Source organism: Orbicella franksi, chromosome 6, assembly GCF_964199315.1.
Source record: "Orbicella franksi chromosome 6, jaOrbFran1.1, whole genome shotgun sequence".
NCBI lineage: Eukaryota > Metazoa > Cnidaria > Anthozoa > Scleractinia > Merulinidae > Orbicella > Orbicella franksi.
In genome coordinates, this window is record NC_138150.1 from 30677278 (window position 1) to 30699971 (window position 22694).

The 22694-nt window shown below is 37.9% G+C and overlaps 3 protein-coding genes across 3 annotated transcripts; 1 reads left to right on the forward strand and 2 right to left on the reverse strand.

The window, feature by feature from the left end:
- The first annotated feature begins 2039 nt into the window (after positions 1–2039).
- On the forward strand, positions 2040–5376 carry LOC145490604 (pyroglutamylated RF-amide peptide receptor-like). Its single transcript, XM_081469694.1, has 4 exons — positions 2040–2146; positions 3323–3596; positions 4222–4476; positions 5050–5376. Exons 1-4 carry the CDS (start codon positions 2040–2042, stop codon positions 5374–5376), a joined length of 963 nt encoding a protein of 320 aa, XP_081325820.1.
- A 1672-nt stretch (positions 5377–7048) lies between these two features.
- LOC145490892 (putative serine/threonine-protein kinase fhkE) lies at positions 7049–9397 on the reverse strand. The gene has a single exon (XM_081470011.1). The coding sequence runs from the start codon at positions 9318–9320 to the stop codon at positions 8145–8147; it is 1176 nt and encodes a 391-aa protein (XP_081326137.1). The 5' UTR covers positions 9321–9397; the 3' UTR covers positions 7049–8144.
- A 528-nt stretch (positions 9398–9925) lies between these two features.
- Positions 9926–21545, reverse strand: LOC145490086 (uncharacterized). The gene is made up of 14 exons (XM_081469192.1): positions 20306–21545; positions 19180–19420; positions 18511–18619; positions 18310–18413; positions 17766–17905; positions 17136–17212; positions 16503–16780; positions 15940–16091; positions 15251–15335; positions 14624–14832; positions 14082–14174; positions 13624–13840; positions 13219–13305; positions 9926–13014 (listed from the first exon to the last, which is right to left on the reverse strand). Exons 1-14 carry the CDS (start codon positions 21251–21253, stop codon positions 11750–11752), a joined length of 4005 nt encoding a protein of 1334 aa, XP_081325318.1. The 5' UTR covers positions 21254–21545; the 3' UTR covers positions 9926–11749.
- Positions 21546–22694: the final 1149 nt, after the last annotated feature.

The window sequence follows — 22694 nt, forward strand, 5'->3', positions numbered from 1 at the left end:
AAAGAGTAAACAAAGAAAACCAGACTGGATCAATTTTAGCCATTTCAAAATGGAAAATTCTACCAAAATTTTGTCCTTTGGTTTTTCCTCTACCACTTGTGCCCTATAACTAGCCGCTGTTTGAAAAAGGAGCCCGCATTTGTCCCTCGAACTCAGGTAGACGGACTCGAGTAAAAAGCGGAATTCGAAATCGAGCCAACTAACCACCTTAATCACCATAAATCGGCCTGGAAACTTCGCGAGAAACAAGAAAACAAAACCTGAGCGAAGTAGGTGTGTTTTTATTCAGTTCGTACTCGTTCAATTTTTTTAGACTTAAGAATAGAACCGTCTTTTCCGCATAAAATCTGTTGTTTTAGACTCACGGTTGCAGAAACCTTAATTAGTCCACTGTATGGATATGGACGCCTATGGGTTTCAGAAATATTTAATTTCTTCGTTGAGCTTGAGTATGTTTTATCATGACTCCTTTTCAATTCGGACAAGCTAGCTCGATAGGCGATATTTGAATGTTAACTAAAGGCGGGGACGGGAAGGTATTCAACAGTCCACTTGTCCGCGACCACAGAGAGTAACCATTTAAATTCATGTTAGCCTGTTATCTAGAAATATGAAACAAGATTAAGCTTTAATTTCCTTTCCAGAGTTTGGCGGAAAAATACGCAGGAAACTTTTGTACAGGCTCAAAAAATGCATTTTTGAGTAATATACTACACCTTAATGTGTTTCTTTGTTTGTTTTTTAATTGCACGAGACGAGTTCTTTTATAATTATACCATTTAACTTGCAGGCACCATTCAGCTCAGAGTTTAACGGAAGTAGCCACCATTAACAATCCTACTAATTAAAAGTGAGAATTGCACATATCAGTTGTCACCTGAAATATCGTTCAAATATACGTTTGAATCAGTTGATATATTGACCTGCTAGATATGTCCAACCCGCTACATTAGCAGGCTGAATTGCGCTCACGTGGAGACAAAGCAAAACAAATATATAATACTGACACCAATTCCATATATAGTTAAACAACGTTATGATTATTCTGCACTAACTATACGAATGCATTTTGAAGCGGAAATTTAGTCAGCTCATATGAAATAGCATGCTTCTAAAATTTAGTTCTGATATTGACGAGCTTTGTTCAACTCACGTCGTCGTTTTCGATATAACTTTGGAAAATCATCTCAAATCAGCTCAGCCAGAAGGGACATTTACGAAGAAAACGGTACTTCACTGGTTATTCCAGGTGGTTAGGGCATTTTGATCACCTCACTAACGCAAAACTTATCTCACAATCAATTCTACCAAAAAGCTTTCCTAATTCGATAACTACAAGTGAAGTTGCACTTATCGACTTCAAGTGGAGCTGTTAAGGTACTATGAAAAAACATAAACCTGACTGGCAGACCGATAGCAGTTTATTTTAGAATAACGTATTCGTAAAGTTGATCGTGAATAGTTTTTTAGAGACTTTTTGAAACCTCAGGCATAACAGAAATTATAAATAATTAATTACTCGAATATGAAGTTATAAAAACGAGCACCTTGCTGATAGCTCAGTTTATATTTATTTCGAAAAAATGTATATATAATTGATTATCCAAAAATGCCTGTAAGGTATCAATATCAAGTGTCACTTTTAACGAATTGCATGGAAGCTACATCAAATTACTAACGATTACTAAGTGTTGCTTTCACTTTACTCCTTATCCTTAACCACTATCCTTAATTACCTATAGGCGTTAAAGGGGCTCAGTCACGGTATTTTGAGTTATTTTGGCCTCATACAAAATTACCTTTAAATGGTAGGAAACCTGAAAATAACAGTTTAATAAGATAGAAAAACACCAAAGAGATAATGATAAACCATAAAGGAACAAGGATGGCTAAGGATGGAGAAGATTAACACGGATTACAAACGATGAATTCGAAAAATTGGGGCTAAACTTTTCAATATGCGGAAACCGTGACTGCGCTCCTTTAAATTATGTTTCTTTTTATCCAGGTTACGGTACAACCATAGAAACTCATCAATCATGACGTTTGGTGTCGCCATAACAACCGCTATCACCATACTTGCCATTGTAGATGTCATGGGAAATGCTCTCGTTTGTACTATCATAAAGAGAAATCGTGATATGAGGTACCACAAGGATAAATATACTTAATCGTACTTTTTTGATACGCTTCGGCGGCATATCAAGCGAGTTTGGTCGAGCTAAAATACCCATGGCGAGACCAAAGGGGCCTTATATGCCACCGAAGTGTACTTAAAAGGTACGATTAGGTATTTAACATACCCAAATTCGGTCAAGTGGCCATGATATCGTATCCGTATTCAGTCAGTGACTTAATATTGCAGGATATCAGGACAGTAGACATGACTTCTGATTGGCTAATTGCGAATTTAGGTACGGTAAAATATCAGGGGAAATAAAAAGTAAAGAGAGGATACCACGCTTTAAGATGGTAGAATTGGCGGACAACTTCCTGTTTGTTGCAGTGCTCTTTATTCAGTTTGTAGATGGGAATACAGAGGGGAAACTAAAATTGAAATAAACTTGAAGCGGATGAATTTTTAATCAGGAGGTTGAGGAGGTTGCTATTTATACCATCTGTAGCAGTCAACTGAGATACCAGATGTTCTATAGAGTTTTTAAGACAGCAAAATGTCGGTGAATAAACGGTCGATGCGTGAGCGCAGCTTGCTGCTTGCGCTTTGTTGTTTTACATTACCGTGCGCCTTTCCATCCTCGTTCCCAGGATCTCTCTTCTTTCATTTCTGTCATTTTGTTAGCATTTAAAAGAAATATATGTTATTTACCGGCTGGGAGGTCCGTATAGTGAAAAACTGTGACCGAGGTCTTGAAAATGCTGCCCTCGGGCAGCATTTTCAAGCCCGGGGTATAACAAAGAATGATAGCCACCTGTTTGGGGTAAATGGCCACATAAAAATGATGAAACCATTAATAGAAATCTCTTTAGGAAAGGTGGGGATGAAGATTTTGCCACGCAAAAGTAAAAACAACTACCTATTAAACTATAATAAATGGACAGTCTGCAGGTCGGTGACAGGGGAACGAGGCGATGGAAAAAATATCGACGAAGTAGATGTTCACAGGATGACGATGATCATAGGAAGGGCCGCATGTAACAGATAACATGTCTTTTAGTTACCCCAAGGACAAGTGCATTCTCCTGGAAGGTCAGGGAACTTCAACGCACAGACTGTTGCCTAACAGGAAACGCTTTGCACTAAAATGACATTCAGTTCCTCCATATAATGTTTGTTGTTGTTGTATTTTTGTTTTAATCGCAGGACTCCCATCAATTATCTTCTTGTAAACCTGGCTATAGCGGATATCGTGTACGCAGCGTTTATTGCGCCCAAAGGTTACTTCAAGCTCACCTCTGATCACCATCCAGACGGCATGACTGGTTTGGTGCTATGCAAATTGCTGACAGGTGGAAATGTGGCCTGGGTTGGGGCAGTTGCCTCGGCTATCTTTCTGGTTGTAATCGCCTTGGAGCGATATTTTGCGGTAATGTATCCACATGGCCACAAGTGGAAACTAACCAATCGCAAGCTGAAGGTGATTCAGACATTCAAATGCTTGTTTACCTGCATGTGTTTGTTTTTTCAAAATGACCATCTTGGTTTACATATTTCCAAGCATACCGTTTAACGTCATTTTTAGAATTGTGGCGATATCTGGAAAGTCCGAAATACCGTTTAATTGACCTGGGGATCCCACAATGATGTTGGGTGTAAATTACGCGAATAAAGCACTTTAACAAGCCATTAATTTAAAAACGAAACTAAGAAAACAACTAGAAATGAAGAGCCAGTAAATAAAAATTAATCAGTAGAAATGAAACATTTTCCGTTTTTCTATTGAATTACAGAGACTTGGGTGGACGTTAGAGAGGGGAACACGAAAAAACAGTGAGAACACGAATCACGGGGAGGTTTTTCCACTCTTTTTTGTCCTGCGAACGTTCACGGGTGCTCCTCTACGAGTGTAATTATAATTTTTCTTTGCTTACGCCTCCATTGCGTCAAGAAAACAGTACGAGCTGAGCTACTCGAGCTTGCTCTGTATTCAGTTTTTAGCGAGCGCTTTTTCGCGGGGCTCAAAACAGATGAAAAAGAGAAAATTATCCTCTGGCATATGTTGTCCTGGATCAATATTAAAGTTTTACAATTTACAATTCCAGATGATTATTCCCGGTAGCTGGATCTTCGCCGCAATCGTCAATATCCCACTGTTCCTTGCGAAGAACACCACAATAAAGAAAGGCAGAGTCTTATGCGTACCTACCTGGCCAGAGGCGTGGATGGAGGCTTTCATCATGATTTTGTCGGTGGTGGTAGGTGTTTCCTTAGTCATGATGATTGCGTTGTACTCCAAAGTCGTGTACACTTTGTGGTTCCAGCGTAAGGACGAACATCACCTCAACATCCAACAAAAGGTTAGTATAGTACTAGGAGAATTGGTCATCAACTATCCGTTTACAGGACATTAAGACTGATTAGACGAATGACTTTTGAAGTCTGTGTTCTCGTCTGATCTAAAAAAATTGAACACTACGACTATCAGGGCTCCTTAGGGTTAGGGTTAGGGTTGTCACAGTTAAATTAAAGTATGTGTTGTTTTCCATTTAAGTATTTAACCAAATAACTGAGATGTATGTGTTCGAAAAGGAGTCAAAGATCCCTACCTAAAAAGCGCCCTCTCTTTAATAAGCACCTTCCCTTGGAATATCAAAAGTAATTAGTACCCCAGACACTAAAACGAATCATTATGGTAAGTTTAGCGCGGGGAATATTTTTATGTCTTTTTCTTCGAGAGCGTAACTGTCTGATAAAATAAATAACCTTATCAGGTAAAGGAATTACCTTAAGATCATTTATGTTCACGTCCAGGTTGACACTTTGCCATTGCAGATAATTATTCCTGGCATTTGACTCGTCGCCTTGATATTCAATATTCTGTATGCTGAGCCTTTTCGTCTTAACCAGACTTCCCTTCTTTCTATACACAGGGTGTCATGAAGGTGCGCAGGCGTGTTACCTTGATGGTCGTGGTTGTCACCGCCATATTTGGGATGTGCTGGGGAGTCAACCAAATCGTGCACATCTTCAAGTTCTTTTCTTCCTACACCATTGGTGCCTTACCAACCGTTGTTGCTAACACGATGGTCTTGGTAAATTCTGCCATCAACCCGTTTGTATTCGCCCTGCTAAACCAACAGTTCAGAGAGAGGATGAAAAGTGTATTATGTTGCACCAAAGTTAAGGTTCATTTTTCGTCTGAATCTCACGACTTCAAGCTCGATGACAACATGACCCACCAGATTTCCATGGTCTGACATCATCGAGTGCATTTCAAACTTGCAGTTGTCGCCGCTTTAATCTTTAATCTTTCAATTCATCAAGATTTACAGGTGCAATAAATGTATTATACTAAAAGTAAACTTATCATTACAATTCATTTAGTATATAATTAAAAAGTACTTACTGATAACAAACCTGTTTCCATGAATGTTAGACTAGGCTGTTATTAATACTAATAGTAGCCTATTAGAAAAGGACAATTCTTTTACAGTAACGGAGGCTCGAGTTTTATGAAGATGTTAAATAAGCTGTTAACGTCATAGTTGACAAATTACTCCTTAAAATTGGCGCAAAATTTCAACTTTAAGTGATAATTTCACACATAAAATTACAAAATTGTCATAGCAACGTTTGGCGCGACTTTTTTAGATGTAATAAACAAGTTAAAAACCCACAATTGAAAGAGTAATTTCTCAACCATGATATTAAAAAGTAATCAAATGGTATACTTATGAAATTAAGAAATAACTTCACTTGTTTTTTGTCAGCTTTCTAATAATTTTTCGAGCCTTTAGGCCATACTTGTTATATGACTGAGAAAATTACTTCATTGTAATTGGCTGAGAGCCAACCAATTTATCATAAATTTTTAATTTCCATTGAGGGCAAATTAACGGAAAATTAAAGGGAAGTGGAAAGAGCAAAATATAGTAGACTAATTATGTGCCCTTTAATTAAATAAATTTATTATAGGATAAAAAGAAGACTAGATAAGAGGGAAAACAGTAAATATACAGTTAAAAGAGATAAATAAAAAGATATAGTAAAAGAAATAGATCAGTGTGTTCGACTCCAGAAGTTTGGAGATAAAGGCGGCTGAACACAGTTTTTGATACCTGTGTTTCATTCACCTTTTTCTCTAAAAACCTTGATCCCTCGGTCGCCAAAAATGGCAGCAAGCAAGTTAACAACACAAACTTTGGTTTTTTGATGGTTAAGTTGACGTGTGTGCCGTTGCCATGGCAACACGAATAAAAATAAACAGGCCTTTAAAATCAGTTTTGTTTATTTGTAGAAAATCTAGTCATTAGATTTTCTTTATAATTTGCATGCAACAAGCTTGTAACGATTCTCACAAGTTAACACCATTTTGCTAATAATTTAACAGAGAGATCTTTAATTATCCCTTGTTGAAGGTTCACTGGAATATCTAGAGTTTCCTTTGTTAAAGTTCAATTATTTTCAATACTCCAGTCACTTATTTCCTAAAGTATTTTCGTGCCAAATTTCGTGAAATTCTAATGACTGGTTCTCGAGAAATAGGCGTATTTCCGAAGGTGTAAATTTTCATTCAATCGCATTTTTTTGACTTACTACGCATGCGCTGCATTTAACTGGGTTCTTTCGGTAACAAAGAAAAAGCTGAGAATTGCTGAGTTCTTTCCATGTTACCTTTTCTAACATATATTTGTGATAAAAGACTAAAGCCATCAATACACTGCGTTCAAATAAAATGATCGCTCTATTGACGGCATGTTTGTTTTTTGCAATCCCTGTGCGCGCGCTGAATTGCATCAGCAAAAGCGCGCGCGAAAACTGTGTTCGGCCACCTTAAATGTTTTCTTAAACAAAGTTTGAAGTCCTTTAGTCAAGGTTGAGTCTAACGAATTTAACAGTTCTATAGAAGAATGTTCTTCATGAGGAGCTTTACCCTTCTTAGGAATCCAGACACCCGCTGTTTGGGTTAAAAAAATTTACCAAAACAGCGGGGCGTTTTAGGTAACATAAACCCTTGAAGAACCAGATCAAATCCATTACGCCGGAGAAAGGTGTTAAAGTCGGCATAAACCCGACAACGTTAATGCCGCGTTATTAAGTAGATAATGACAGATTCATTTCAGACGGGGCGCATTTTCGCGCTTTCAGCCGGAAAATTCATGAGTCATAGATCATCACAAAAACAAATTCCCCGTGAAGATTTTACTGGTAAACGTGCTGTATGTCGGATAATTTGTTGCCATGTGTAGCTTCAAACAAAGTGAGACTCAAAGCCAAGCTATATACAACTACCTTTATTAGACTTAGGCAAAAACGATTGCAATTCATTTTAGACAGCTAAATTCCTATAAACGACTTCATAAGTGGAAACCACAAAAGCCAAATTGAAGTCTGGCTAAGTAAAACTCTAAAAAATTAGAATTAAGTCTACAGTTAACGGATCGACGTTTTCACTTTTTTCAGGGCAAAGTGCGGACGTGCCGCGTTCCTTGTGAATACTATTTTCCCGCTCTAGTGACACAAAAACTTCGGGCCGCCTACGCAATTTAAAATACCTTATTGTAATCTATGATCATGGTAATCTATGAGATCTATAAATTCCTAAATACAAGTTAGAGTGGAAATCACCAAAGTCAGTTAAGAACGCAGGCGAAGGATCGGCAATGTTTTCAATTTTTTTCATGACAAAGTGCGAACTTGCCGCGTCCCTTGTGAATACATGTATTGGTATGTGCGACTCTTTCCACGCTCTAGTGACACAACACAAAATTTCGGGCCGCCCATGCAATTAAAAAAATACTTCATGGTCTTCCTGGATTTAAATTGTTCTTTTATAAAAAATTTCAATAACCAGAACTCTTCTTCATAACAGTAACAATGCGATAAATACTCTTTCCGATTTAAATATGGACAAATGTCGGGTAGAGTAAATCACAATAATTCCAGCAACGCTAAAATTGATGTCTTCTTACAAACTAAAATATTTACTTACTGTACAGTCTTTTCAGTATACGGTGGTTCAGTCTTAGTTTAAGAGCGCGCTAAGTTGTGGTCTGACCTCTGGATCCTCCGAAAGTGCGAGGTTTTTCACGATTTCAGGTTCTGCGCCCAAATTTAAGGCTTCTTTGTCGCAAAGAAATTGAACCAACTTGGCGAATGAGTACACATCGCTGGCAATAGTTTGTGTCCTGGTTCCGTTGATAATTTCTGGTGCGATGTGAGGAAAGGATTGCCGGTAGATTTTTTGTTCGGCTTTTGTCATTGACTTCTTCACTGGCGCGTCAATTTTAGTGCTCTTCCCGAAGTCAATGATCACGGGATTGAAATGGCGAGACTTGTCCTCAAGAACCACATTATTCGCCTTCAAGTCGTTATGAAGGTAGCCTTTGGTGTGTACGTGTTGAAGAGCCTCGCCGACGTGTTTCACAACCAGCTTCCACTGATCATTACTGAGGAACTTCTTTTTACATGCAGCTCGATAAATTGTAACACTCGTATCTTTGTGGCCAAAGAACTTCAGTACAATACTGCATGGTGCCGCCTGTGTTTGGACGCCGAAAAGAAGTGGTAAGCCACAGTGATCTCCTAGCCTGGAGATCACCCCCGCTTCGTTCAAGACTTCTTTTTTCTGTCGTTCGAATGAACGCTCCTTACCACTAATTTCCGTGAATTGTTTGAGAACAACGGTCATGCTTCTGTAGTCGGCGAGTTGGCAAGTGCCGAATGTTCCCTTTCCGATTGTTTTTCCCAGTAAAACAATGTTCTTTGGGTCAATCTCGGTGAGCTGGTGTCTCTCCCTCTCCAATTTTGGTGTCGAACTTGCGGGCTGTCGAACCACCGACCTACTTTGGCTAACCGCTTCCCTTCGTTCCATGTCCATCCTCTCGGCCTGTTCTTTGGTCGTCGCCGTGCAATTTCCACCCCCGCTAACTGGCACATTAGGGAATGGACAGTTGATGGCTAGATAGATATCGTTCGCAAAAAGCTCTGCGAATTCGTCGGTTTCCCCTTGTTTCAGATCTTCGCCCGCTACAACTCTTTGCCTGACATTTTGCACCAAAGCGTCAAACTGCTCTTTTCTTCTCTCTTCTTGACTTCTCCGTAATTCTTCTTTCTTCCTCTCTTTTCGACGTTTCTTCTGTTCTTTGCGGAGGTTTTTGAAATAAAGCCTTCTATTTCTGTCTTGCTCGTCAGGATCCATATCTCTTTCGAATACGTTCTACCTATCTACTGATTATAAATACTTAGAGCACACTGATTGTGAGTTGAGGTTTCAAAAAGCGCCACTATTACAATGCTAACAACACTTCCTTTAACAACCTGATCAATGGCTGTGATTGGTTGGTTCCTAGGTGTGATAATCTCAACACAAGATCAATCACGAACTCATTTCAAATTGCAAAATGGCTCCATTCAGAACAAACTGCGACTATTGCGATTTGAAATTCAATTCGACAACAGCCTTGCTTAAACACAGACGATCGAAGCACCGCAACGCTAATTCAGTAAAACAGCTACCATTTTACGATGGGCAGGAAATAATTGCAGTTCCAGATCCTTATCGTGGAACCCCAAGCTCAACTCTTCAGCGCGAGTACAAAGTGTGGCTAAGCGGAGTGGCAGAAAGCATTAACTCGGCTCTGCACCCCAAAGTATCAGGTAAGAGAAATAACTAGTTCGATTTTTGAGTCAAGCATCCAATAATCTGGTGAAGTAATTTCCTATTTGTAATGTGTGAATCTGGCATTAAGGTAAGACTTAAAATAGCTCAAATACATGTAACAATGTGCTGTTACTCATGCCGAGTTTCCTCGCGTAAGGTGACATTCGCGCGAGCAGCGTGTTTATTCGCCATGGAGTCGATAAAGGCGGAACAGACTTACCTATGCCCAAAGGAAGCAATAATATTTTTTGAGTACGTATTGCTCGGCCTTAGTGACATAACTCTATTCACGTTTCCTTGCAGGAAAGTGGGCGAGAATTGAACGATTCGACTGTCCCGTTCAATTTCTGTGCCTGATGTTAAAGCGTTTGAAAAGCGCATTTCTGAACAAAATAGATGAACGCTCCCACTGGAGACCACCTGTTTGGAAAAAAAAGACCCGCCAATTTTCATGGAAGTGCTTCGTGCAGGAGGAGGTAAAAGCAGTCTTTAATGACAGCTCCACGCCCTTGACCACCAATAAATCTTTCAGGGGAGAGGAGGAAGTTGACGACTGCAATCCAGTTCGACTCACTGGTATGTCCGCTATCGCCCAAGCAAAAGCAAATGCGTCAGGGCTTACTCGCCAACAGAGCCAGCAACCGACATGCAGGGCATCGTTGGTGGTCGGCTATGGCGAGGGAAGAGCAACCCGTGAATTCGAGGTAATTTGGTGGCCAGACATTTATACCAACCAGCAAAGAGGAAAACTTGCTCTCCGCTTGTACGTGGCGAAAGTCATGTTTACAAATTGACAATCCTTAAAAGAACATTTGTTGCTGATAACTTATCTTAAATATAGCAACATTTACAATCAAAATTGACGATTTCAAATAGTTCATTTGTAGAAAATGTAAATAAATAATAAGAATCAAAAGCAACAGATAAATTGTATGTACAGTACATGCACTTCTGGCTGTTTAATTTTTCTCTTCAGAAAACATCATTTTGTTAATACTCTTTTAGCCAGCGGTAGATAAATGCGAATAAATACTACAGCAGATTAATAATTAGATTCTCGATTATTGTTATTTGAAAGTGTTATTTATATTTGTAAAAACAATTATTAGATTTAACCACAGGCAAGTGAATGCCCCAGTGGTCTACTATGCCAGGTAAAATTTACCCAAGGGAACAGCAGATTGATGATTACATTCTCATTGATTGTTATTTGAAAGTCTTATTTACATTTGTAAAAACAGTTATTAACATTAACCACAGGCAAGTGAATGCCCCAGTGGATCTACTGTGCCAGGTAAAATTTACCCAAGGGAACAGCAGATTAATGATTAAATTTTCACTGATTGTTATTTGAAAGTCTTATTTACATTTGTAAAAACAATTATTAGAATTAACCACAGGCAAGTGAATGCCCCAGTGGATCTACTGTGCCAGGTAAAATTTACCCAAGGAAACAGCAGATTAATGATTAGATTCTCACTGACTGTTATTTGAAAGTCTTATTAACATTTGTGAAAAAATTAGATTTAACCACAGGCAAGTAAATGCCCCAGTGGGTTACTGTGCCAGGTAAAGTTTACCCAAGGAAACAGCAGATTAATGATTAGATTCTCACTGACTGTTATATGAAAGTCTTATTTACATTTGTGAAAAAATTAGATTTAACCACAGGCAAGTAAATGCCCCAGTGGATCTACAGTGCCAGGTAAAATTTACCCAACGAAACAGCAGATTAATAATTAGATTTTCACTACATGTTCAATTAGGCAAACAAATGCCTCACTAACAGATAGGTCAGGAATTTTTCTGACACTACTGAGAGGCTTAATAGAAGTCCATAATTTACATAATAACTTTGGAAAAGAAATAAATGTTTAGTTAAGAAATTCAGTGTTGCTCATAAATCTGTTCATTCACAAGCTAAAACATCTTCACTGGAGATAGGGATGGAGTTGTCCTTGGTGCAGCTATAGAATCATAATTTTTCTACCACTGGGTATATGGTCAGGCATGAGGTGCTGCAGTGCCAGACATCTAGCGTACATGCAAACATAGACTCCACAGTCAAAGTCATTCTGCTGTTGAGGAATGTCAGTGGGCTTGTTTGCAATGAATTTCCAGTGACTGGCATCAATGGTAGCATCCAACTCATTGAGTAACATCCACATCTTTGTCATGGCTTTTTTGGCTGTTGGCTTGATAAAGCTTCCTGCTGTGCTATCCAGCACCAGAATTTGGAATTGCTTAGGCAATAAAGCAAGCAGGAACCAGTGTCGGCTATTCTCAGAATTGCAGGGCACAAGGACAATATCTTGCTGCAATAGGGGTGCATTACGTGTAAGGACATCTTTAGCTGGCTGTCTCCCCACTGCTTTCTCAAAACATTCCCAACCAATACATTCTACTTTTGATCCTTGGAGTGCACCTTGTTTGGCAATCAGATCAAGATAACTCTCAATGACAAAGTTTGTGAGGTAGTTTTCCTCTGATGTGGGCCTACCGCCTCTCAAAGCAACAAGATCCCTTGAATCAATTACTTTGCTACCTTCAAACACTACTGAACCATCCATCAAGTTATCCACAAAGGCAGATTCTGGGCCTTGAAATATCCCAGTTGCTGAAATCTGGAATAGGGCAGAGATACTTAAAGGTAATCCATGCTTTATTGCTAGCTTCTTCCTGCATCTTGGTACTAGTGGGGCAACTGGGGAGCACACTTCACTTCTGGCCACCTCTTCTACATCATTTGAACTATGCCTTGTTTCTGTACCAGGCAGAGAGGAGGCTTCTACAACAGCATCACTACAATGGAGGACTGGAACATCTGCTGTCTTCAGTTCGTCACTGTTCGAGACACAAGGTAGTGGCTGAGACTGAAGTGGGGCAACACCATCTAGATCATTTGACTCTGCTTCAGGCTGTTTAACCGTGGTATCAGCAAGCTGTTTTAATAAACTTGCTGATCTTCTTGCTTGCAAACTTACAGCTCTCTCTTGGCAGACTGTCTCAAACGATTCCTCCCACTTGTCATGATCATAGATAAAGCTCCTCCTGGGATCTGACACTTCTGTTACTTGTGTCCCATGGTCTTTACTGTAGGTGTAGTTTAGGTAATCTTCGCCAAAGAGCTTTACAAAAAGATCAACAATAACATCGATCCAAACCTCATCCTCCTGAGACCAGCAGAATGTCCGCTTACTCCATCCGCAGCCGCGAAATGAAAATTTCTTTCCTAGATAAGAGAGAAATGAATGTTTAAGCAAAGATTTCTATTTTTTACTGTTAATATTGTGGTTTCACTTGCAGGTATTTTTTTTAACTTCAAGTTACAATGGGCTTCAGGAGCATTTGGTCTTTCACTAGTGAAATGCTGCAGATGTACACATATACCTACTGATTTTTTTCGCAATTTTACAAATTATAAAAAGTGTTTTACCTGTTGCTAGGCACTGAAGAGCTTGGACAAATTGGAGCCTTATCCAAAGGAGTTTTTCTGCAGAGGAGTGCGTCAAAATTTGATGGACTAAAAGAAGCAAACAAACACTTTTAACACAGTGTACAAGTTACCAATGTCAAAAAATTATTATCCAGGTTGAGTCAGGCTAAACTGAGAAGAAACAGTGTCCATCATCATGGCATCAGACAGGGAAATTATTTCCTCATTTAGCATACTGCAAATTTTGTTTGACGTGTAATAAAAACCTAGTCCTTTGAAGATCGTGTTCATGTGTTATAGATGAATCAATTACAGTTAACCAAGTTAACGAAAAATCGTGAAGCTCATCTTTGATCATGGTTGTCAAAGTCTGGCAGAAACAATAATTGTTAAATTGTGACTCACTTGACTGGCCTTCTCCTGAGGAATCATGATTGGTGGCCCGAGAGTAAGTACGTCTATCGTCTTTGTGTTTTGCCTCAAATCCTTGATTCGAAAATTTACAGAAAGAACCATGTTCTCGGAGCAACATTGCACTGTGTTCCACAGTGAGGTGAGAATAGTCTCCCATTCCAAGTGTCACTCCAAACAGGTGACGCAGAAGCAAACCCCACAACTTGCACTACATGACAAAAATAATATTGGTTTAGTAATAGAGGCAACAAAGAAGAACATGCTTTATGTTAAAACAACTTATAATTCACTACCAGAATTAATGCCTATATATTGAATGACACTGAAATATTAAGAAGTCATTGTGTAAAAATAAAAATGGCTAGTAGGTATTAATAGTTACATGTAGATGTGCAAATACAATCTAACATAAACCATATTCACAGCTACTATGTAATAATTATTAATACCTTAACATCATGTATATCTATTTGCTCCATTTCATCCTTCTCAAACACTTTGCTTCGAATAACAAGACTTAAGTCATTCCAATCTAGAAACACCTTGAAAATGCAAATAAAAGTTATAAGTAATAAAAAACAACTCCATAGGAATAGCACTAAGATATCAAAAACCAGATGATTGAGTAACTATTTTAAAACTGACTATTTTAATGGAGATCACAATGGAAGACTAACAAGTATTATAGTTAGATTAACATTGTGATCACAACCCTTAGTTTAATAATTATTAAGCTCAGAATGTCTTATGTGTGTATAGCTCATTTAGGACAGTAACTATACACAAATTATACTTGACCATTAATTAACAACACTGCCCCAACGTTAACAATAAATAATGTCTTAAGAAAGAGCTTATTAACAGGACCTAAGGCTGAATGTCTCTCTGAATTAGAATCACTCAGAGGGAGTCAGATGAAAACTGAAGGCAACAAGGTAAGCCAGTCAGCTAACCAAGAAAGGCAACTGAACAACTAAACACATGTACCAACCTGTTTAAAATGATCCAGCTGTAATTGTGCTGCCAGTCCTGCCATACAATTCTGAGTTGCATCTTCTTGCTTTGGGGCATTCAATTTCTTCTTCTTTCTGGGAGGCTTCAAACAAGATACACTCTGCTCACTTTGCAGAAACCTCTGTTCAATCTCAACCTGCCTTTTAACTGTTTTGTCATAGGATTCATCTAGGAACTTCTTGAGATCTAAAAACATTAAATACAAAGCTGAGCATACATGTACAACCAGTATACAAAATTATAACAATTTATGAATTCAAATAAAATCAGGACAGATGAAGAGTTTACTAGCTATATGATTAATGCAATCTATTATTTTTAAATGTCTACCAATAATAATCACTCCACCAAACAAACAAGCCATTAGTCTCAAGTTTGCTTATAACATCTAAATCAAGTGACAAAGCATTAGTCAAAGACAAACAGTAAGAAGTCCAATTAAAGTTCTTCAGAGTTAATTTCTTTAACTTGTCTGTGTTTAGTTTTACCATAAATTATTTCCCCTTTCTTTCAGCTATTAAATTTCAATCTACATTAAGCTGCTTTATAGAATGCTCAATATATATAACATGCTGTAAATACTTTTCACTGTGCTCTACCTAACCTTTTGCCTCTCTCAGGGAAACACTCTCCTGTCTTGACCCAAAGTCTCTTGTAAATGTGCCACTGTCTAAAATTGTCTTCAGATACTACAGGGATTTGTTCAAGACAACAAATATTAGTAAGCAGCATAGGGTATGGCAGATATTTAATAGCTTGCAGAGAAAGTATTCATGATAACTTCACTGATCATTGATCAGCTAATCTGAAACATTCAGAAACACCTAGTGTAAAAAAGCCAATTAATACTATCTGAGTGCGTGGGCTTCAATGTACTAAAATGTTAATCACCGTAAGAAGCAATTACATTATTTATCACACTATGGGAGTTCATGTGAAACATGTACAAATTTACTTGTCCCAGACAACCGTGCAGCACTTCTTTCGAGCCCAGTGTTTTCCCACATTATGACACATAGAATGCATGTTAGCTAGTGTTTATTTTTTACTGGGACTACAACCAGTTTTCCGACCCGTCTGTTATTTTTTCAACTTTTGATCTGTTTGTCCTTTTTTTATTCTCAGAAAATATATTGCTTTTCAATGACTTTCAATGACCCACACTTTCATGACTTTTCAGGCCTGGAAAATGTAATTATAATTTCAGGTTTGTCATGACCTTATGAACCTTGTTAGTGGAGTAATCCACTTTGGTAGTAATAGCAAAAAAATGTTAGTCAAAAGACAGCTTACCTGTTGGACTTCCTCATAATGAGTTACGTAACCTAGGACAACCTGTCTACAACTGTCAGGAATTTCTCTATAGTGTTGCTGGATTTTTTCCAAAGGCAAAGATTGTTCAACAATGTTGTCACAATTAGCCAGAACTGCTCTTTCTGTAGGGCCTATAAATTTACAAATACATTGATTAACTTATAACCTAAGATGACTGCTAATTTTCAGCACTCTTGAGTATATATTCAAATTATGTTTTGCAGACAGCACCTTCACAGCAGTTTAACTAGAAATTGTATTTATTTATAAAATCTGTTCAAAGCATGCAGCTGAAAGCAAGTGGAAAAAAATCGTCTAAGCTTTAAAAAAATTTTGTTTCTCTGATAAGTGACTAAAAATGGTGAATGTTTCTGGAGAGCATGATGTCTGTTCTTCCATATCCTTCTAAAAGAAATACCAGACACCAGGTACAGGCATTGAACTTATGCTTCACCTTTACTTATTTCCTAATATCCAGTTGTTTAATTCAAGCATGGGACTATAGTAAATAAAAATTTCACGTTAAATTACTATTCACTAACCAGACATAGAGCTGACATGAATGTTACTCTTGATAACTGCGGTCTGTTGGCCAGTGCGCAACTTCACCTGGATTCGTTCATAACACCGAGTGTTTTCAGGGCCATATATTGCCAAAGCTTCATTGCACGCTTTAAGGGTTCCAATGCGATACGCAAATAGACCCAAAGAACCAAGCAGTTGCTCAGTGTTTCGCATCTCCTGATGAAGGGAGCAGAGCTGTATATTGCACAACTCTTCATCGAGCAAGAACTCCAGATCATCCCTTAGTCCAGTCCATCTACAAAAATATAATATATCTTTTTAATTACAAAATAACTATTACCAGGACTCAGGTTATTCATGAAGTCAATACACCTGGTCAAAATACTCAAGATCAACACTACTTAAGGCATTTCCAGTGTGTTAAAATTTTAAAGTTGTCTGAAAATCAAAAGAAAGCTTGGATGGCTAATACAAGTAGAGTGTGTTTTGTTTACTCAAACATATGGAGCAAGTGCCACCTGTTCAGTGTGAAGAAAGGACACAATCATCCATTTCCACATGACTTACATGTACTCTTATGCCACTAAACTGTTTACCACTGTTTATTGAACAATAATCAAATCATTCTATTTTTCAACAATCTGACTTACTTTCCAATATTGGCTTTTGATTGCAGACAAGTGAGACAAGCAGCATCAAACCTGCCAGGCAAATGTTCTTTGCAAGCCTGAAAATCAAAAAGAGCAATAAATTTTGTTACAAATAGAGAATTAAAATCTATTTCAGGGGGTTACATACACATACACTGTATGTAGATCTATATGACAGAGGGAACTATTTAACGGCATGCAATCACAGAAATGTTTGCAATTAAGTGTAGCTTGACAACAACTTTACTCCCTACAGTATTCTTGATCCCATTCCCTGTTGTTCAAATTTCAGGAAAAATATTTTTATGCTAGGCAATAATCATATTCCTATTTGTGGACCACCTAGAGGGAAAGAAATTAGTTTGAAAGATTGGATGCTTCATAAACTATAGGGTAAATCTAGCTACTAAATGTCTTCTAACTTTTTTGCAATGGGAGCAAAAAAGTGCTACTCAATAAAATCAGGAAGTTAAAAACAATGGAGTGCTCAAGAAACAGGGATTTGCCTCAGAACCTAATTAATAATTATATGATTTGGAGAACTGTTTACTGTAATCCAAAAGCTATATTTAACCTTCAACAACATTATTATCACTATCTGTATACACCAAGAAAGCGATTCTTGCTTACCCTCAAGGCTGTGCAAAACACACAGAATCCAACCTCAAACCCTTTGCCTCCCAGTGGCTCCCAATGATCATCATCTCCTTCACCCTGATCTTCCAATATCCTCCGTATAAGGAGCAACAGAGACTTGTAATCCAGTGTCACTAAAATAAACATAAATTTGAGGTTAGCAAATATAGCACAATCATGCCATTTATTGAAGAATTAACAACTATCAAATAAGGATGTAACTGTCAAAAATAAACTAGTTTCTTCAATGCATATGCATAGTTGCCTTTGACTTTCGGATGAAAGGCAAACTTTTCTTTGACATATACATAGATAGTACAGTGCAGTTCATGGCATAAGAGGGAAAGTTCAATTGAATAACTTAAATATGAATGACACCTTGGAAAGGCCACAAAATTACAATTTGCATTAGACTTTTGAGTGCTGATGACAAGGAATACTGATCATTTTTCAGGTCTATCCTGTAGCCCACTCATTTATTTTTATTGCAACATCAACTCAACTTCCCCCCCCCTCCCCCCCAAAAAAACACACTTACCAACAAACTTGATCTTGTAGCAGGTGCCATCTACAGATAAACCTCTTTCTTTAATGATGTTTTTTTCATGATTCAACTGTCTGATAAGCTTTGGTATTTCTTCCCTGGAGAAATATGATCATTAAATAGTGGTATAACAAGCAACTTTAAGATGGTCCCCCCAATCCCCCTACATTTAATGACCGCTTTAAAATATGTTACCTGTTCTCTTTGCAGTTTCCAATTGCTAATGGATAAACTGAATCAGAACTCTCTGGACATGAGTGATTGAAATTCACTGCAACTACTCCCACAGAGACTTGATCTTTACCTGTTAATGTAATCAAAAGGCTGAGCCATTGACAACACCTACATAACAGAAACTGTTATGTAGTGAATAAAGATGGTAAATTTTAAGCTCAGAAATGGTTGTATTACAAAGTTTATGTTGGTTAAAGAATTCACATCAACAAGGAATTCAGAAAATAATGAAATATCTAACTAGCGTTGATCATGAACACACATGTATTTGCTGTCTTAGGTTTTAAATATTATCCTACTTATTCTATCTTTCACCAAATCATTTCAATTGTTAATGATTTGTACACTAAATAGCATGATCTTAAAACTAAATTGGCCAAAAAAGATCGCATCATAAACAATTCTGTTAACTAAGAATAGTTAACACAGTACTACACACAGTAGACAGTTAATTGATTTAGTAGAAGTGATCATCAAAATTATGATGCCTAAGCCATAACAGTAATAAAAACATAATACTATCTACACCAATAATAAAAAAACAACAACGAAGCAGAAAATAATTATAGCTACTGTAGTAGTGGTCTCAACAGCACCAATAGACTATAATTATATAACATTTGACATTACCTACAAAAGGCCTCCCATCCAACTTGAGGTTAAAAATCATAGAGGGGTTTGCTGAATTATATAGTCTAGCTTCTTTGATTGCCCAAATTAGTGTAGGAGCTAGACCAACAGAATATCCTGTGATTCCGAACTGAGGATCAAGAGGCTCTATTTTCATAAGAGACCTCACTGTTGAAAATATGACTGACTTGCATGCTTTGATCATGTTCTTTGTTAGGAGACACTGTAGGTCACCATCTTTCTTTTGTTAAAAAGAAAAAATATGACAATTAGCACCCTTAAGTGAGTTTGTGTGACTTAAGAACCAAAAAACCAAAAATAAGCATAGTCAGCCATTAAGAACAAAATGCAGTAAATGATTTTCTGACCATGATGTTGCATATGGTGATTATCTCCAATTATAAACAATTATTGGATAAGGTTTTTGTGATATCCAGAATAATCAAGGTCAAGGTACGTATAGGGGTTAGCAGCCGAAGGTGGGGGCTTCATTATTTTCTATATTCCTTACTATGCATTGAACGAAAAAAAAGAAAGAAACCAAAGTCCTGTTTTCGCTTCTTCACTGACGGCAAGCAACACAAAGTGCATGAACTTGACATGATTACCCTCAGAAATCATGCACTGCGGTCATACATGACACCACTACCCGTGACCTTGAGTGTCCTTGGCATGATTATTATATAATCTGCAGCTACTAGATGATATCACAGGTGCTGATTTTGAAAATTCACTGTACGCTTTCAGCCAATCAGAAAAGAGATTATAGTGAGTTCAATGTATAATAAACTGAATTAATGTTGCCTTTTGGTCAGTGCTTACTTGTGATCAATTAGAAGGACAGGGGCAAAATGACATCATAAACATCAATTCCTTTTTCTGTTTTGACTCTGAGTTCAGCTAAATGTATCACTATTTTGTCCTTACCACAATGTGATGTCATCTGTGATCAATTACTGAACAGACACATGACTCTATTTGTTAAACTGAAGTGTCCATAGTTTGATTAGCAGTTAGGATTTGCATTTCTTGCTCATTAAAGTACAAAATAGAAGAACAATGAGCCTACACTGTAAATCACAGAGTTAAAACCACAACATTCTCAAATGAATAAAACATCACTTACCCCACTTCTTCCAAGATTTAGGAAGTTTAAAATGGTTTGCCAGCCATTGTCCGGTAACTTTGTCTCCAGTTTGACATAGACTTGTAACCAATCTGGCGCTCGCATGGCAATCTGTTGCTTTTGCTGAACCTCGGGAGTAAACGCGAAGTCTGCTGCAGCTTTGAGTCCTTTGTTTAGGGCAACAATCTCTACGGCTTCTGAAACTGCTGAACTCACAGACAACTGGTGTTCCTGATTGCCATAAATAGATCCGTAGCCCAGAATGGCTCCCAAACTTCCATAAGAAGAGTTGAAGGCATTTTGGATCGCATCTAAAGCAATGCCACAAACCGATCTCATTTCTCGTTTCTTGGTGATGGGTCCAAGCGAACTTTTCGCGACACTTTCGAGGTTTGATGATCTTATAAGTTTTGACGGCAAAGGTGTCTCTGGAGGAGTTTCCATAACTGCCGAGATCGAAGCTTCCACTTCTCTAACTCTGTCTCGATAAAATTTTAGTTCCTTTTCAAGGATGGCGATTCTCTGGCTTTTCGGTGTTCGAGCGTCGATTGCCGAACCCACATTGCGATCGCTGACATCAACATTGTTTATTGTGTCAACGACAAGCTCAAAAATTCTGGATGACAAAAATCCGCTTTCTTTCGTCGACGACTGCTTGAGCGAGCCACCAAGGAGACCAAACAAAGATATGGCGAAGGCTTCTTCTGAACTTTTCACTGAAAACCACTCGAACGGGACGTGCTCTCCGTTTTCCCGCCATAAGTCGTCGATTTTAACGCGACTAATTTCGCTTGGAAATTCCTCAAAAAACTTTCCTTTAACAAACTGACCGACTTTTCGGCCCACAAGTTCACTAGACAAAGGGTACCATCTTTTCCTCTGGCTAAGACAAGAGCCATAAATACGTTGGAGAGAAAAATCTCTCGTCTCCTTCGCAGAGCGCGCCATTGTGTTGGCGCGCGAGACGCAAATAATTTGTCTTTCCCGCAAAATTCATCTCGATGCCAAACAAGGTAATTCAGTAATCTATTAACCATCCTCTTCTGGCTTTCATCTGATATTTCACATAACCTGATACCAAGAAATGACACATGCCGATCGGCCCAAGGGGATTATTTTTAATCTGCTTTGCGCCGTTGTTGACATAATTTTCTATCCCTAATGTAATTACTACGTTACGTCACAGACGTCGCGCTGGGAGATTCCCGCTGACTCCTGAGAAGGGTTAAGCTCCTCATGTGTTTGCGGCTTTGTAGAAAGGAATCTATAAACTCTTCGAGTTTCTTGTTGTGCGTTTGGAGATGCTAGGTCTTCGGGTATATTTAGAAATTAAAGCTTCCGGTGCACACCCAGTCATTTATAGCAAATACTAATCAAAACTAGTTTGAGTAATTTAGTAATTCAAATTTTGTCTTTTTGTCTAAACCACCAAGTCCATGTTGGATTGATCTTATGTACTTGATCAACTGTAGTAGACATGATTAAAATTATGAGATATAGTAATTTTTTTTCCTGTTTTTCAGTTGTTGTAGGAACAAGAACTGTTCCGATTACAGCAAGTTTGGGCTTTTTGAATGACTATAGTCCAAAGTATAATTTTACCGAATAATTTGTAATCCAAATGGCGTCTTCTTTTCAAATAAAATTCCCCACGTACCTCATGGCTTTGCGCCTTAATGAACTGTATCTATTTCTTTGTGTCTTGTACAGCTGATAATTATTTATTTATCTGTCCTGTCCTTTGTAAATATTTTCCAGAGTCTATTTCTGTAGCGTATCGCCTTGCGCCATTCCTCTGTCATGTAAGGGACTTGATTGCTTCGCACGTAATATTGTTTCAGTGGAGCATGCTCATTAAGCACTTCCGTAAAAAGTGTCTCGAACACAAAGAGTTTGTCGTCTACGTCTTCAAAGATGACACCAAAAGGAACAGTAAATCAGACAAAAATCAGCAATGCAAATCAGCTAAAAATATGTCACAAAATATAGCCTCCTGAGAACGTATAGTCTGACAAGCAGCTATTTCCAACTTTACTACAAACAGTTCTAATTATCCAGATTTAGCGAAGCTTAAAAGCGGTGTTCCTGATTGCAATAATTAACCATCATGAAAGGTAAAAAGAGGTTTTGTTTTTCTTGGATCAGAAACTCAAAAAAATGATCAGTTGTGAGCATGTAATTGTTCAGCGCGTGCTTTCGCTTTTTTTTCCGACCCTTTCTCAATTAAATTGTAACAAACTATAGCAAAAGATTATAAAGGTAAGAGAGTGAATACCTCGTATGGGCCTTATACCCAAGTACAGGGTATATACTCAAGCCGCAACTTATACTCAGAGATAAGGTATCCGCTGATAAAGTACCACAGGTATATCAAAGATGTACCTATGGC

Excerpts from the sequence above, each read along its gene's own strand:
- LOC145490086 (XM_081469192.1), bottom strand. The coding sequence starts at position 21,253 with ATGGCGCGCTCTGCGAAGGAGACGAGAGATTTTTCTCTCCAACGTATT. Across the intron at positions 15,336-15,939 it reads ATTATGAGGAAGTCCAACAG|TATCTGAAGACAATTTTAGA; the intron begins GTAAGCTGTCTT and ends AAATCCCTGTAG. Across the intron at positions 13,306-13,623 it reads CTCAGGAGAAGGCCAGTCAA|TCCATCAAATTTTGACGCAC; the intron begins GTGAGTCACAAT and ends TGCTTCTTTTAG.
- LOC145490892 (XM_081470011.1), bottom strand. The coding sequence starts at position 9,320 with ATGGATCCTGACGAGCAAGACAGAAATAGAAGGCTTTATTTCAAAAAC.
- LOC145490604 (XM_081469694.1), top strand. The coding sequence starts at position 2,040 with ATGACGTTTGGTGTCGCCATAACAACCGCTATCACCATACTTGCCATT. Across the intron at positions 3,597-4,221 it reads TAACCAATCGCAAGCTGAAG|ATGATTATTCCCGGTAGCTG; the intron begins GTGATTCAGACA and ends TTACAATTCCAG. Across the intron at positions 4,477-5,049 it reads ACCTCAACATCCAACAAAAG|GGTGTCATGAAGGTGCGCAG; the intron begins GTTAGTATAGTA and ends TTCTATACACAG.